Source organism: Aspergillus mulundensis (assembly GCF_003369625.1).
Source record: "Aspergillus mulundensis strain DSM 5745 chromosome Unknown scaffold_8, whole genome shotgun sequence".
Classification (NCBI taxonomy): Eukaryota; Fungi; Ascomycota; class Eurotiomycetes; order Eurotiales; family Aspergillaceae; genus Aspergillus; species Aspergillus mulundensis.
This window is the reverse complement of record NW_020797896.1, coordinates 996,820-1,008,575: the sequence shown is the minus strand read 5'-3', so window position 1 is coordinate 1,008,575 and position 11,756 is coordinate 996,820. Positions and strand designations below refer to the sequence as shown.

The 11,756-nt window shown below is 52.7% G+C and overlaps 4 protein-coding genes across 4 annotated transcripts; 2 read left to right on the top strand and 2 right to left on the bottom strand.

Annotated features, from left to right (window-relative positions):
* Positions 1-428: 428 nt before the first annotated feature.
* DSM5745_07720 (putative chitin synthase activator (Chs3)) lies at positions 429-2,989 on the bottom strand (the record flags this gene model as incomplete). The annotated part of the gene is made up of 3 exons (XM_026749736.1): positions 429-562; positions 618-2,621; positions 2,671-2,989. The coding sequence occupies 3 exons, from the start codon at positions 2,987-2,989 to the stop codon at positions 429-431; spliced, it is 2,457 nt and encodes an 818-aa protein (XP_026601768.1).
* Positions 2,990-5,068: 2,079 nt separating this feature from the next.
* On the top strand, positions 5,069-5,534 carry DSM5745_07719 (uncharacterized protein; the record flags this gene model as incomplete). The annotated part of the gene is made up of 3 exons (XM_026749735.1): positions 5,069-5,106; positions 5,166-5,350; positions 5,407-5,534. The coding sequence occupies 3 exons, from the start codon at positions 5,069-5,071 to the stop codon at positions 5,532-5,534; spliced, it is 351 nt and encodes a 116-aa protein (XP_026601767.1).
* A 447-nt stretch (positions 5,535-5,981) lies between these two features.
* On the bottom strand, positions 5,982-8,549 carry DSM5745_07718 (ankyrin repeat domain-containing protein; the record flags this gene model as incomplete). The annotated part of the gene is made up of 1 exon (XM_026749734.1): positions 5,982-8,549. The coding sequence occupies one exon, from the start codon at positions 8,547-8,549 to the stop codon at positions 5,982-5,984; it is 2,568 nt and encodes an 855-aa protein (XP_026601766.1).
* A 910-nt stretch (positions 8,550-9,459) lies between these two features.
* On the top strand, positions 9,460-11,101 carry DSM5745_07717 (uncharacterized protein; the record flags this gene model as incomplete). Its single annotated transcript, XM_026749733.1, has 5 exons — positions 9,460-9,666; positions 9,827-10,149; positions 10,206-10,468; positions 10,525-10,894; positions 10,963-11,101. 5 exons carry the CDS (start codon positions 9,460-9,462, stop codon positions 11,099-11,101), a joined length of 1,302 nt encoding a protein of 433 aa, XP_026601765.1.
* Between the last annotated feature and the right edge of the window lie 655 nt (positions 11,102-11,756).

Here is an 11,756-nt window from a genome sequence, read left to right as displayed (position 1 = left end):
GTTGGCGGCATGCATTGGGAAAGCTGGAAACAACGATTGCGTTGTGCGCTGCAGGAAGAACGGATGAATCTTGATTAGGTTTTAGCAGAAGTGAGCTTTGATGTCTAATTATACATAGATTAGGCAGATGGTAAAGATACTGCACCAGGGCAGTTGTGACATGTTATCAAATCGTCTGATGCCTCATAAAATGTATAAGCTCTATGTATCAAAATGTAAATGTAACCGCAGTCGCTATTATGATGAACGTGGGGAAGAGTAGGGGGTAAGTATTAAGTAGTATGGTATAGACTTGAGGTATCACGAAAGAAACTGGGCAAAAGGGGAGAAAGCCTCCTAGAAGTGAAGAAGAAGACGGGCATGTAGAGGCTGTAATACATAAAGCGTTGGCGTCAGGTCAGGTAAGGTCAGGTCACATTGCATCGGCATCACATAAGGACACAGTCCCCGTCATTAGGCTTCTGCTGGTTCACGGCCGATCGAGAGAGCCGAGTTTTCTGCATCCGGGCACCCCCCGACTTGAGTTCCTCGAGACGCTCGCGGGCTTTGGGGAATCCTTGGGCTGGAGAAGTAAGTCAGTAGATAGTAAATTAAATGATAACATGGGCTTTACTAACCAGCAGCACGCCAGTACCACCTCTTCGCATCTTCCAGGTGCGCCGTGACCCCAATCCCCGTCTCAGTAAAGTAACCCATAGCATACTCGGCCTTGGCGAGACCCGAGGCCGCCGCCTTGCGAGCCCACAGGTACGCCTCCGTGTCGCTTTGCTGCAGGATCCCTTCAGCACCGGTAAGGTACCAACCGCTAAGGGCAAGTTCGGACTGGTGTTCGCCCTGTGATGCGGCGGCGCTGTAGAGCATGATGCTCTGTCTAGCATCAACGGGACACCCTAACTGGCCATATTCGTAAGCCTGCCCAAGCCGGAATTGGGAGAACTTGTAGCCGAGTTCGGAGGCCTGATGGAGGAGTTGAGAAGCGTAGGCTTCGTCGCGGATGACAATGTCGTTTTCTGAAGCGGAGGCGTAAAGAAGGGCGAGTTCGTGAAGAGCATGTGGGTTTTCTTCATCAGCGCGCTCCGCGGCGCGCTTGAGCCACGAGATACCCTCGCGCGGGTTGCGGGCTTGTCCTAAGAGGCCTTTAAGGAGAATCATGCCCATTTTGTACATTGCGGGAGGGTCGCCCAGGGAGGCGGCGCGCTTGTACCATTGAACGGCTTTGAAGGGGTCACGTTTCGTACCGCCACCATCTTCCTGGCCAATCTCACAGCACACTGCGACGCGGTAGGCTGCCTGAGCGTGGTTGTGCTTGGCTGCGGAGTGGTAAAGAGAGAACGCTTCCTTCGGGTCGTTTTGAAGGCCTAAGAGGCCTTGTCCATAGCAGTCGGCCATGTAGAATTGCGCGTCAGGGTAGCCGGCGGAAACTAGCTTTTTGAGGATCTTGTGAGCGTCGATGTTGTATTTCTCTCGGGCTTTGGCCTTTGATTTCGGGTCGAGTCTGCTTGCATCCACCAGGACTATCGAGGCTTCGACGAGCTTCTGCGCAAGAGTGAGTTGAAGTTTGTGGTCCGAAGGATTACTCCGTGCTTGCTGCTGAAGACGCTCGAGTTCAGCATGCGTGATTGGTTCTGGTGGTGCCGGGCCCTCGGGAAGGGCTTGTGGAGGCGCAGCTTGTGGTTGAGTGTTCATCGCGCCGTTGTACTGGCGCACGGGAGGTGGTGGTCCACCTGAATCGTGGCCTGGGCGGTAGGGCATAGGGTGGTGTGGAAGTGCATCAGGATTCTGCTGAGGATCTACTGCTTCCGGTTGACTATAGGCTGGTATCGGCTGACCCGTTGGTGCGTGCTGTGGTGAGTACTGAGGTGAGTACTGCGATTGCAGGTGTTCTTCGTATGGATCGTAATGATTCATTCCGTTGCGAGGCGGGCTACCAACATGGGGTTCGGCAGGCAGGTCGAACTGGAATCCAGCGTTGGCAAATTGGTTGGCTCCCGTAGGGGTGCCACTATCCGGCGGAGTATGCATAGCGGGATTGAAGGCTTTGTACTGCCCCTGCGGTGGCCCAGATGCACCAGGAGAAGTGGGCTTCGACTTAGGCTGTTCTAGTCCTGGTAGAGCTTCGTCGATTGGGCCTTTGCTGTTGTCAAAGTTTGGCATGGCATCGAAATTCGGCATATCTGGATCATCGGGAGCCGAGGTATAGTAGCTGTCCAGTAGACCTCCGTATGTACTCTCCCTTGGGTCTTGATAACTTGACTGGCCAGGATAAAGCCCACCAGCTGGAGTAGGCATCGTTGCACTCCGGCTGATTTGCGGCATCGGTGGGGGGCCGCGAGGGTCGACAGGTGGCTCAATGCGCGGACGGTTTGCGCTGGCCGATCTGGGAGGGTAGGCTGATGGATTGGGACGGCCACGGGGAGGCGATCCGGGCCTGGGCGGCCGCATATCTGCAGGGCGTCTGTTCGAATTAGAGGTGTGGGGGCGCGGCGGTGCTGGTCCGTTCAGGCTCATTGCCGCCATGTCTCCTTCTAGTCCTCTAGACGGACGTCTGTTCCCAGGAGGCATAGACGAAAAAGTGTTGTCAAACCCCATTTTATCCGGTGACATCGGACCATTCTGTGGAGCTAGAAACATGTCAGCGCGCGACTTGGTGTTTTCGCTCCGGATACTCACGTCTCATCCGGTCTTGCGGCGGAGGCGGGCGCCTGTCTCCTCGGCCATCGTAGCCTCTCGGGGGAGCCCGCGCATTCGGCGGATATCCTCCCCGCGAAGGCCGAGGTGCACCTCGTGGAGGGCCTTGCGATCTCGGAGCCGCCTGGTCGGGATAGCCATATCTGGGATCATTGTATCCCCCAGCGCCGGGACCCGGATATTGGTTGTCATAACCATAATCCTGGTAACCGGAATCGAATGACGGATCTCTCGGAGGGGCGGCTCCTCGAGGAGGACCATAATTCCTCACTGGAGGAGCTCTCTGCTGCGGGTAGGCCATGATCTAGGTGAGAAGGCGCGAAAGTGAAAGCGAGTGGATAATCGGCGAACCGCAAACACGACCGTCTCGCTCGACTTGATCTGGTCGCCTGTGGTTATTCAACAGGAAGTCCGAACACACGTTTCACTACATAATAGAGAACAGTGTTAGTGAATATTCTGGAACAAGGGACAGTGCGGAGGCGGGCGGCTATTCCCCGCTGGAATATAGCCCAAAGTGGACAGCAAGAAGGGCACAACAGGCAGAGGCAGTACTAACGTGCGCAAGATCCAGCATGCGCACAAGAATCATGCACGCGATCGCGCCAGATCCTTGTGAAGAGGGGAAGGAAGGACAGGTCAGCGGGCAGTCTTGGGTGGGCGGATCAAGCACTGAGAAGCCGGATGCGCTGAAATCGGGACGCCTAGGCAAATGACACGCTCCCGGGCGGAGAATGCTGGCGGGAGGAATGAAGGAGCGACAAAGAGCAGAATTTTTCAGGGATAGCGACAGAAAGGAAGAAGACTTCCTAGTCTAAGAGAGCGTGGAGGCTGAGATGAAAGAGGGCGAAGACGAGTTTTCTGCAGGAGGTGAGGTTTGTGAGACAAATCGGGCATTAATCAACAGGAACCACTTGGAGAAATTATGAGGAGAGGAGGGATAACAATCATCAGCCGTCTTCTTTATACTCCGTATTCCTACCTATAACTATGCGCAGGAGTCTACTTTTCCATTACGATGATTCTTCTTTTCTTCTCCCCACTTTCCTCTTCTTCACGGTTGCAACTTCAACATCCGTTCTCCGAGTCCCTGACCCACGCGAAACCAGTCTGATTCCTTATCAGAACCATCAAGGAGGACAACGTTCTCCATCCTGTCAGCCCGAGCCAGGGACGGTGTTTCTGCGGGTCGAAATTGGATCCTCCCAAGGCCGTTTTTCCACTCACAGCTTCACCACCGAAACCAGCCCCAGTCATGCTGGAGCACAGGGCCACAGGTGTCAGGCATGGGCTTGAGGCGACCCGTTTGACGTCCCAGATTTGCGCTGACAGGACTGTACAGTGTAGCAATCTGCTGCACAACCTACGAAAAGGGCTGGTGATAGGTCGCTCTTGTACCTACATTAGGTGCACGGGAGCGTCCGATTCGAGGCCAATTTCCGCTTGAAACGCAGGGGAAACGACATCATGCTTGACGCTTATTGGCCTTATCTGATCAACCGTTGTGGATTGGCCCTACGGCAGTACGGCACTAAATCCACCTCCGGGCAATCAATGGTCTTCTTCAGTTCTAACTTCTCTCCCAAGGAAAACACGAATACGGCGCAATTCTTCAGTCGACCAGCGTAGCGCTTTTCTAATAACGTACAGATACCGCTGCAAGCTATTGGCTGCATCAAGATTTGCAGTGTCACAATAGACCGCTCCGCCCTAGGAAACCAGAGCGAGGGAACAGGCCCTTCTTGTTTGCTACGGAGTACGGAGCACGCTTGGCGGTGTTGTCCGATCGTTACAGGCCATAAGTTACTCCGTAGGTAGAGTGGTAGACGCTTGGCAAGTTGGGATATAGGGAAAGAGTTCGAGTTGAGTTCAACCGACAATCATGTCTCAGATTCTTCTCCATCAGACACTGCCCGAGGTGTTGCCGTTCGTAGAAGTACAGACGGGCAATGTCGGGGCAGCCGACTATGCTCGGCAATATCGGCATAGTAGGTATATCACAGCGCATGAGGCGAGTTCCTATCGTCATGATTCTATTTTAGAGTACAATTGCAAGAAAAGGGTCAAGCCGAACCCTGGTCCAAGTCCGGGGCTTTTGCGACTTTCGTAATAAGGAGCTCTCATTGGCTATAAGGACCCGCACGGCCACATACACCAGCCACAGCTAGGCGCTGCGCCATAGTACAAGCCACAGAGTGCCACAGGATCGGCAAACTGAGCCAAATGATCGCATCTCTGCTCAGCGCTTCAAAGGTACGACTATCCACATACATCTTTTCTTCAGAAGCCGGAGTCGCAGCAAAGGACGGAATTTTGCATCCGTGCTCTGACATCATTGTCTCACTTCAACTCGTTCACGAGAAACAAAAGGATCAGCATTATGTCACGAGCGGGAACATGGCTCAAGATGGCCGGCGTGTAAGGCTTGAATTGCCTCTCCGTATAGAGCAAGCTAACGTTGCGGTTGATCAATCTAGCGGCATCGTCATTTGCGTTGGCGGCCCTGCCCTCGTCGAGAAACTCCGCCCCACAGACGCAGAACTCGTCAAGCGATACAATCCGGAGCTCCGAGAGCGTAGTCTGCGAGAAGGTGACCGACGCGCGCAAGAGTTCGACGATTACGTTACCAAACTGAAGGAGTGGTCCAAGTCGGATAAGTCGAGTGCGTCTCCGTTTTATGAGCTGGATCGGTGTGCGGCTGACGTTGCGCGAATGTAGTTTGGTTTGCGGCGAAGGAGATGGAGGAGAAGAAGCTTGCTGAGCAACAGGAACAGCAGAGCCAGGCCAAGGACCAGGCCAGGATCCAGAGGGAGGAGATGCGAAAGGAATTGATGGGTGAGAAATAGGAGTTTTCCACTGACCTCCTGCTCGGGCCAACTTTCGAAGTCAGGCTGGACAAACGCGAACATGAGAGAAGAAAGCTGCGACAAGCCTCGCATAAGATATGTAGTTGGAATCATGGAGTCTACGGCGTTGGCATGGTTTACTTGGTAAGTGTACAGTTGTATTATATCCTATACGTATTCATAGCTAGTGTAAAATATCCCAGCTCATTTTATCAAGCATGTGTTTTTGTGGACTGGCTCTTAGACAGGAAGCCAGGTGACTGGCCGTCAGCTACTGCCTACACTGAAGCCCGCTCATTTCAACGCTCGACTTCCAACTCAACTTTACACTTCCTCGCTGATTGCTTCCTGTGTACTTCCGGATGCAAACTCTTCATTACATTCGTGATCATACTGATAGATAGTACAGTCTAGGATGTCCAATGCAATTCCAAACGCCACCGACCGTTAATCAGACCCAGATTGGTCCGCGAGAACCAATGCCATCTTGTTAAACAGCTCTGCGACCTCGTCGTGGCCCTCGACTCGAGCCAGATCCTGTGCTGTTCGTCCATTCCCATCTCTCCCGTCCGTTGCAGCTCCATGGCCCATCAAAAAGTGCACATCCTCCTTCAAGCCGGCTTCCGCAGCTAGGTGCAACGCTGACTTGCCATACATGTCTTTGGCAAGTACATCGGCGTCTCGGTTGACCAATAGCCTCAGAATATGGTGCTTAGCTCCAACCGCCTTGTGCAACGGCGTTTGCCGATAGTCGTTCCGTATCTCAAGGTCGGCTCCTTTTTGGAGGAGAAATTCCACCATTTTTCTATGCCCGTTGCTGGCGGCCTTGTGGAGAGGTGTGTCCCCGGTGTAGTTGGTAATGTCGATATCTACATCCTTGTCCAGAAGCAACTCCACCATCTTGCGACGACCACTAGCTGCCGCGAAATGAAGGGGGGCATCACCGTTTGAGTCTTGCGCCTCGGGGTCTGCACCGTGGTCGAGTAGCACTTCCGCTATATCTTCGCGCTCGTTGATTATCGCTTGGTGCAGCGGGGTTGCTCCTTCCTCTGTAACGGAGTCAATCTCGGCTCCATGATCCATTAGCGCGTTCATTAATTCCAGGTCGTTCTGCTTAGTCGCTATGTCGAGGGGCGTCTGTCCAGACTTATCCGCCGCGTTGACATCCGCTCCTTTCTGCAATATCAAGGCTATGACATCCCTCGCGTGCTTGGTTCGATCATTCAGCAGTGCTAGCAGCAATGAAATCTCCTGATGGCCATTGGTTGCGTTGATATCAGCACCCTTTTTCAACAGATATTTCACGACATCCAGATGGCCCTTTCGACCAGCTTGGAACAAGGGACTCCCAAATCTGCTCCCCTCCTCAATCTCGGGTTGTATGTCGACCTCCGCCCCATTTCGGATGAGCAATTTCACAACCAACAAATGTCCATGCCGAGCTGCCCACCACAGTGGTGTGCAGCCAGTCTCATCCCCCGAATTGACGTTGACTTTCTCGGTGGCAAGCAGAAACCATGCCACGTCTGTGTGTCCTTTATCGGCTGCCCACAAAAGTGGTGTCCGTCCTCGTTTGTCCTTGACGTCGGGTTTCGCCTTTGCTTTCAACAGCAGCTGTACTATCTCATGGTTGCCCTTTTCTGCGGCAAGCGATAACGGCACCCTTCCGCTGCGATCAGCGAGGTCAGGGTTGGCTCTGGCTTTCAGCAGCATGTGAACAATCTCCTCGTCTCCCTTCTCCACGGCGAAAGACAACGGTAGCTTCCCATCCTTGTCTGCCAGATCCGGATTGGCTTTGGCCTTGATTAAGAACCTGACTATCTCAATGTGACCACTCTCGATGGCATAAGAAATGGGAGTCCTTCCAGTCACATCGGCAGCATCCGGGTCCGCTCTGGCCCTAAGCAACAGTCGTGTCATCTCCGGGTTCTCCTTTTCGGCAGCGCGTGAAAGTGGCATTCTGCCCTTTTTGTCAACAACACTTGGGTCAGCACCTGCTCTCAGCAGCATCTTTACAATCTCAGGCTCCTCTCGTTCGACAGCACAGGATAGTGGCGTTTGTTCATTGGCGTCTGGGATGTCTGGGTCGATGTTACTATGCGCTAGAATAATTTGAACCATTACGTGATGGGCCATTTCTACAGCGCTGAACAGGGGTGTTTGTCCGCTTGAGTCCGCGGTGTTTGGGTCAAGGTCAGGGCGACCAATAAGCAACTTCACTATCTCCTCATGCTCTTTATCCACAGCTCGCGACAAGGGCGTCTCTTCTTCGGGACTTAGGATGTTGGGGTCGACGTCGCCGCGTTTGAGCAGCGCCTGCACCATCCCTAGAGAGTTCTTCTCAATTGCTCGAGACAATGGCGTGTATCCGTCGGTATCCGGCGTGTTAGGGTTAACGTCACTGCGCTCGAGAAGCAGCTGCACGATTTCTTCATGACCTTCGTTCACGGCCCAGCATAGAGGGGTAAGTCCATTAGGGTGGGGAGTATTGCAGTCCAAATCACCGTTCGTCAGCAGAAGCTTGACAATCGCTTGGCATCCTTTCGCCACAGCGCAGCATAACGGTGTCTGTCCATTCGGATCGGGGGTGTTCGGGTTACTGCCATGGCCTATGAGCTGCTGCACTATTGCTTCATGACCATTCTCCACCGCCCATGACAGAGGGGTTTGGCCCCTAGAGTCAGGAATGTTAACGTCCACACCAGCCTCTAACAGGCGACGTACAACCCCGGTATGTCCCTTCTTGGCAGCTGAGCATATTGCGGTTAACCCTTCCTTAGATTCTTGGGAATTGAGCTCGATAGAACCTGTTTCCAGCAAAAGTTGGACCACACTCTCATGCCCCTTATCCGCAGCCCAAGCGATAGGCGTACGATTGTCTTCATCCGTGCAATTCAAGTTCACGCCGGGTGTGGTCAATAATAACTTGACAATTGTGTCGTAACCCTGGCTAGCAGCTAAGAAGAGGGCTACCTCCATCTTGCTCGGGGTGGGTGGTGCGGCTTCAGACGCCATGGCTCGTGCTCGTCGTGTGCGCTCGCGGTCGATGGAAGAAAAGAGTCGTCCTAGGAGGAATTGAAATCGAAATACATGCAGGCCGACATTCGAGGTCCAGAACAGGCTGAGCCAATTCAGTCTTCCCCTTGCTAGAAATAAAATTGCCTAGCGTGTGTGTCTCCCAAACTCTGTTCTATCCTTCGTTCTATGATTCTTCTTGATTTGATCCCACACTCGGACTCGGAGGATCAGCAGCCGCGCTTGTGACGAAACTCGAAAAAACGACAAAGATCGTGTGAGGACCGCACTAGAGCTCGCCACGTGTGTACCCGTCACTGGCTCTCTGGAGAGTCTGAACAGGGGAAGCAATTGTGCCAAAAGGCAGCACACTGGCGTTGGTTAAGATTTATGGTCGATTTCGACGATGAAATCATACTCTGGGGCATGAATTATGGCTGCGTGGGATGCTCCAGCGCTGCCGGTTCGGGCATGGCTGTCACTGCCCGAAGCCACTTGTCTGTGCCTAACCGACGTTCCGGGATGATTCGAAATGCTTCTTTCGCGAATGAAGTGGCAGATCCGATTGAAACACCCGCTCCTTACTTGGCCCCTCACAGCGTTAGCGCTGACCATCTATAGGATCGGGCTGTTAAGGTTGAGGTTGTACAGCTTAGATCCAAACCTCACCTGACCACACACTTATCATCACTTGTTTATATTAAATACGTCTGAGCACCGATGCCAACATATTCAATTCATTTATGAATGGGCGCAGTCGAAGGATATGTTGGCAGACCCCGCATCATCTTTGGCCCGAAGTTTCCCCGCGTCTCCAACATGATTCCCTACGTCATGCCACAAACAATGGCTCGAGGGCTTTATAAATCGATCAATTCCCTTCACCCCCGCTCGCCAGTCCACCGCAAGTATGTCGACAACGGTGACCTTGGAGCTGCCCGCTCGCGAAGAACGGCGGAATTCGCCAGAAGAGCCTGAGCAGGCGTATGGACCCGATCCGGACGTCCATGTTGCTCGGGTCAAGCAGAAGTGGAACGAGCCTTCCATCAATAAATGGCGTATAGCAGCAGCTTTTGCCAGTTTTGCAGTTGTGGGCGCTAGTGATGGTGTATACGGTGTGAGTTCCAGATTATACAAAAATGAATTTGCCTGTTGACGTGGTCCACTGACGTTGCTGTAGGCTTTGGTTCCATACGTACGGATGCCCAGCGTTTTGCCTCAGATTACGGTCCTTTTCAAGGACTTTGGGAGTTCATATTGATTAATTGTCTCTTTAGATACGCGAGGACTTCAATCTGTCCACCACTGTGGTGTCTCTGATCTTCGTGACCCCGTTTGCTGGTTATACGTTGGCTTCTATCGCAGTGAACAAAATCCATATGACCTGGGGCCAGCGCGGAATTGCGATCATTGCGCCGCTATGTCACTTAATTCCTTTCGTCGTCATGGCGTCCTATCCACGCTTCCCGGTTCTGCTGGTTGCTTATGCCTTCGTCGGGCTTGGTAATGGGCTTATCGACGCAGGTTGGAACGCATGGGTTGGGGACATGGTTAGCGCCAGTACACTTATGGGGCTCATGCATGCATGTTACGGACTAGGGTATGTGTCGTCATGCCTGAGTGGTTGTCAAGTCGCTGATATACATATGCAACCAGCGCGACTGTGAGTCCAGCTATCGCAACGGCGATGGTCGACCATGGCCTGAAGTGGTCTACGTTCTACTTCACTTTGGTTGGCGGATCTGCCCTGGAGCTCATTACCTGTGGGCCTCTGTTCTGGCCTGAGAATGGCGAGCGATTTAGGATCAATAACCCTAAAATGTCGGGCTCGACAGGGGACTCTCGAACGACTGAAGCCGTCAAGAACCGTGTCACCTGGATTCTAGCATTCTTCCTATTTGCTTATATGGGAGTTGAAGGTATATATAGTGCAATCAGTTGAGCCAAAGCACTAGTGCTGATCAGATATTTATAGTATCGATCGGGGGCTGGATTGTCGAGTTCATGATGCAGGTTCGCGACGGTGGCGCCGTAGCGTCTGGTCTTGTTCCTACAGGGTTTTGGGCTGGCATCACAGTCGGCCGAATTGTACTTGGGTTTGCGAATGAGGCTATTGGCGAGCGACTTGCCGTGATCATATACTTGGCTTTAGCTATCGCCCTCGAACTTGTGTTCTGGCTCGTCCCACACTTCATTGTTTCTGCCGTCGCAGTGTCCTTAATGGGATTCTTTACAGGACCTCTCTTCCCCGCCGCGGTCACGGTCGCTGCTAAGTTGCTTCCGAAGCACCTACACACGCCGAGTATCGGCCTCGTCTCTGCTTTCGGGGGTAGTGGTGGTGCTATGTAAGCTCTTCTTTCAAACCAGGCTCATGCGCATCCCCCCGAGGCCACTGACTTATTTGTTTTGTTAGACTACCGTTCGTCGCCGGTGCTATTGCACAGCCACATGGTGTCTCAAGCCTGCAGCCTTTCGCGTTGGCCCTCCTTGCCACTATTGCTGGTCTCTGGCTGCTCTTACCTAGAAAACCCCGGCATTCTCACGATAACTGATCCATCCAAGCACTATCCGACTGTCCGGCTCTGTGAGTATCCCCGGTATCGCCGCATCTTATTCAACCTAGCCTCTTCCCCTGTAACCGTGCACGGGCATCATCAACTCGTCACTGAAACTAACTCATGACAATCTCCCAGGCTGCAAGACTATTTACGCGATTGGTGAAACAATTCTGCAATAGCTCTTGGATTTTGTCATGGGATTATTATCCTTTTTGCTCTCACTCTTCTTCCCAGGCTTTTCGAAAGGGTAACTGAAACTACCCCCTCCCCCTTAAGTGAGCCATATATATAGAATCAAAGGTAAATAGCGTCTACTAAGCCCCACGATAATATCGGGGGGAAATAACGGTGATGGCCTTCAAGGGTCCAGCCAATCTATCTGTTGCAGGATCTACAACCAAAATGCAAGCTTTTGACTCGTCATATTGTTCGTAGAGTACATGTCGATGAACCATTAAAGGTACGGCGCCTAATGCCAGGTACAATTATTGGGTGAACAACTGACAAGGTTGTACGGTATATTCCACCTGGCTATGACTGGACGGTTCACATTACAAGGTTCCGTAACCGTAACACCTGGCAAGCAGCTGGGGCATGGATGTTCGAAAGATGTAACACGGCTGGACTCGGATTCAAACAATGAACAGGG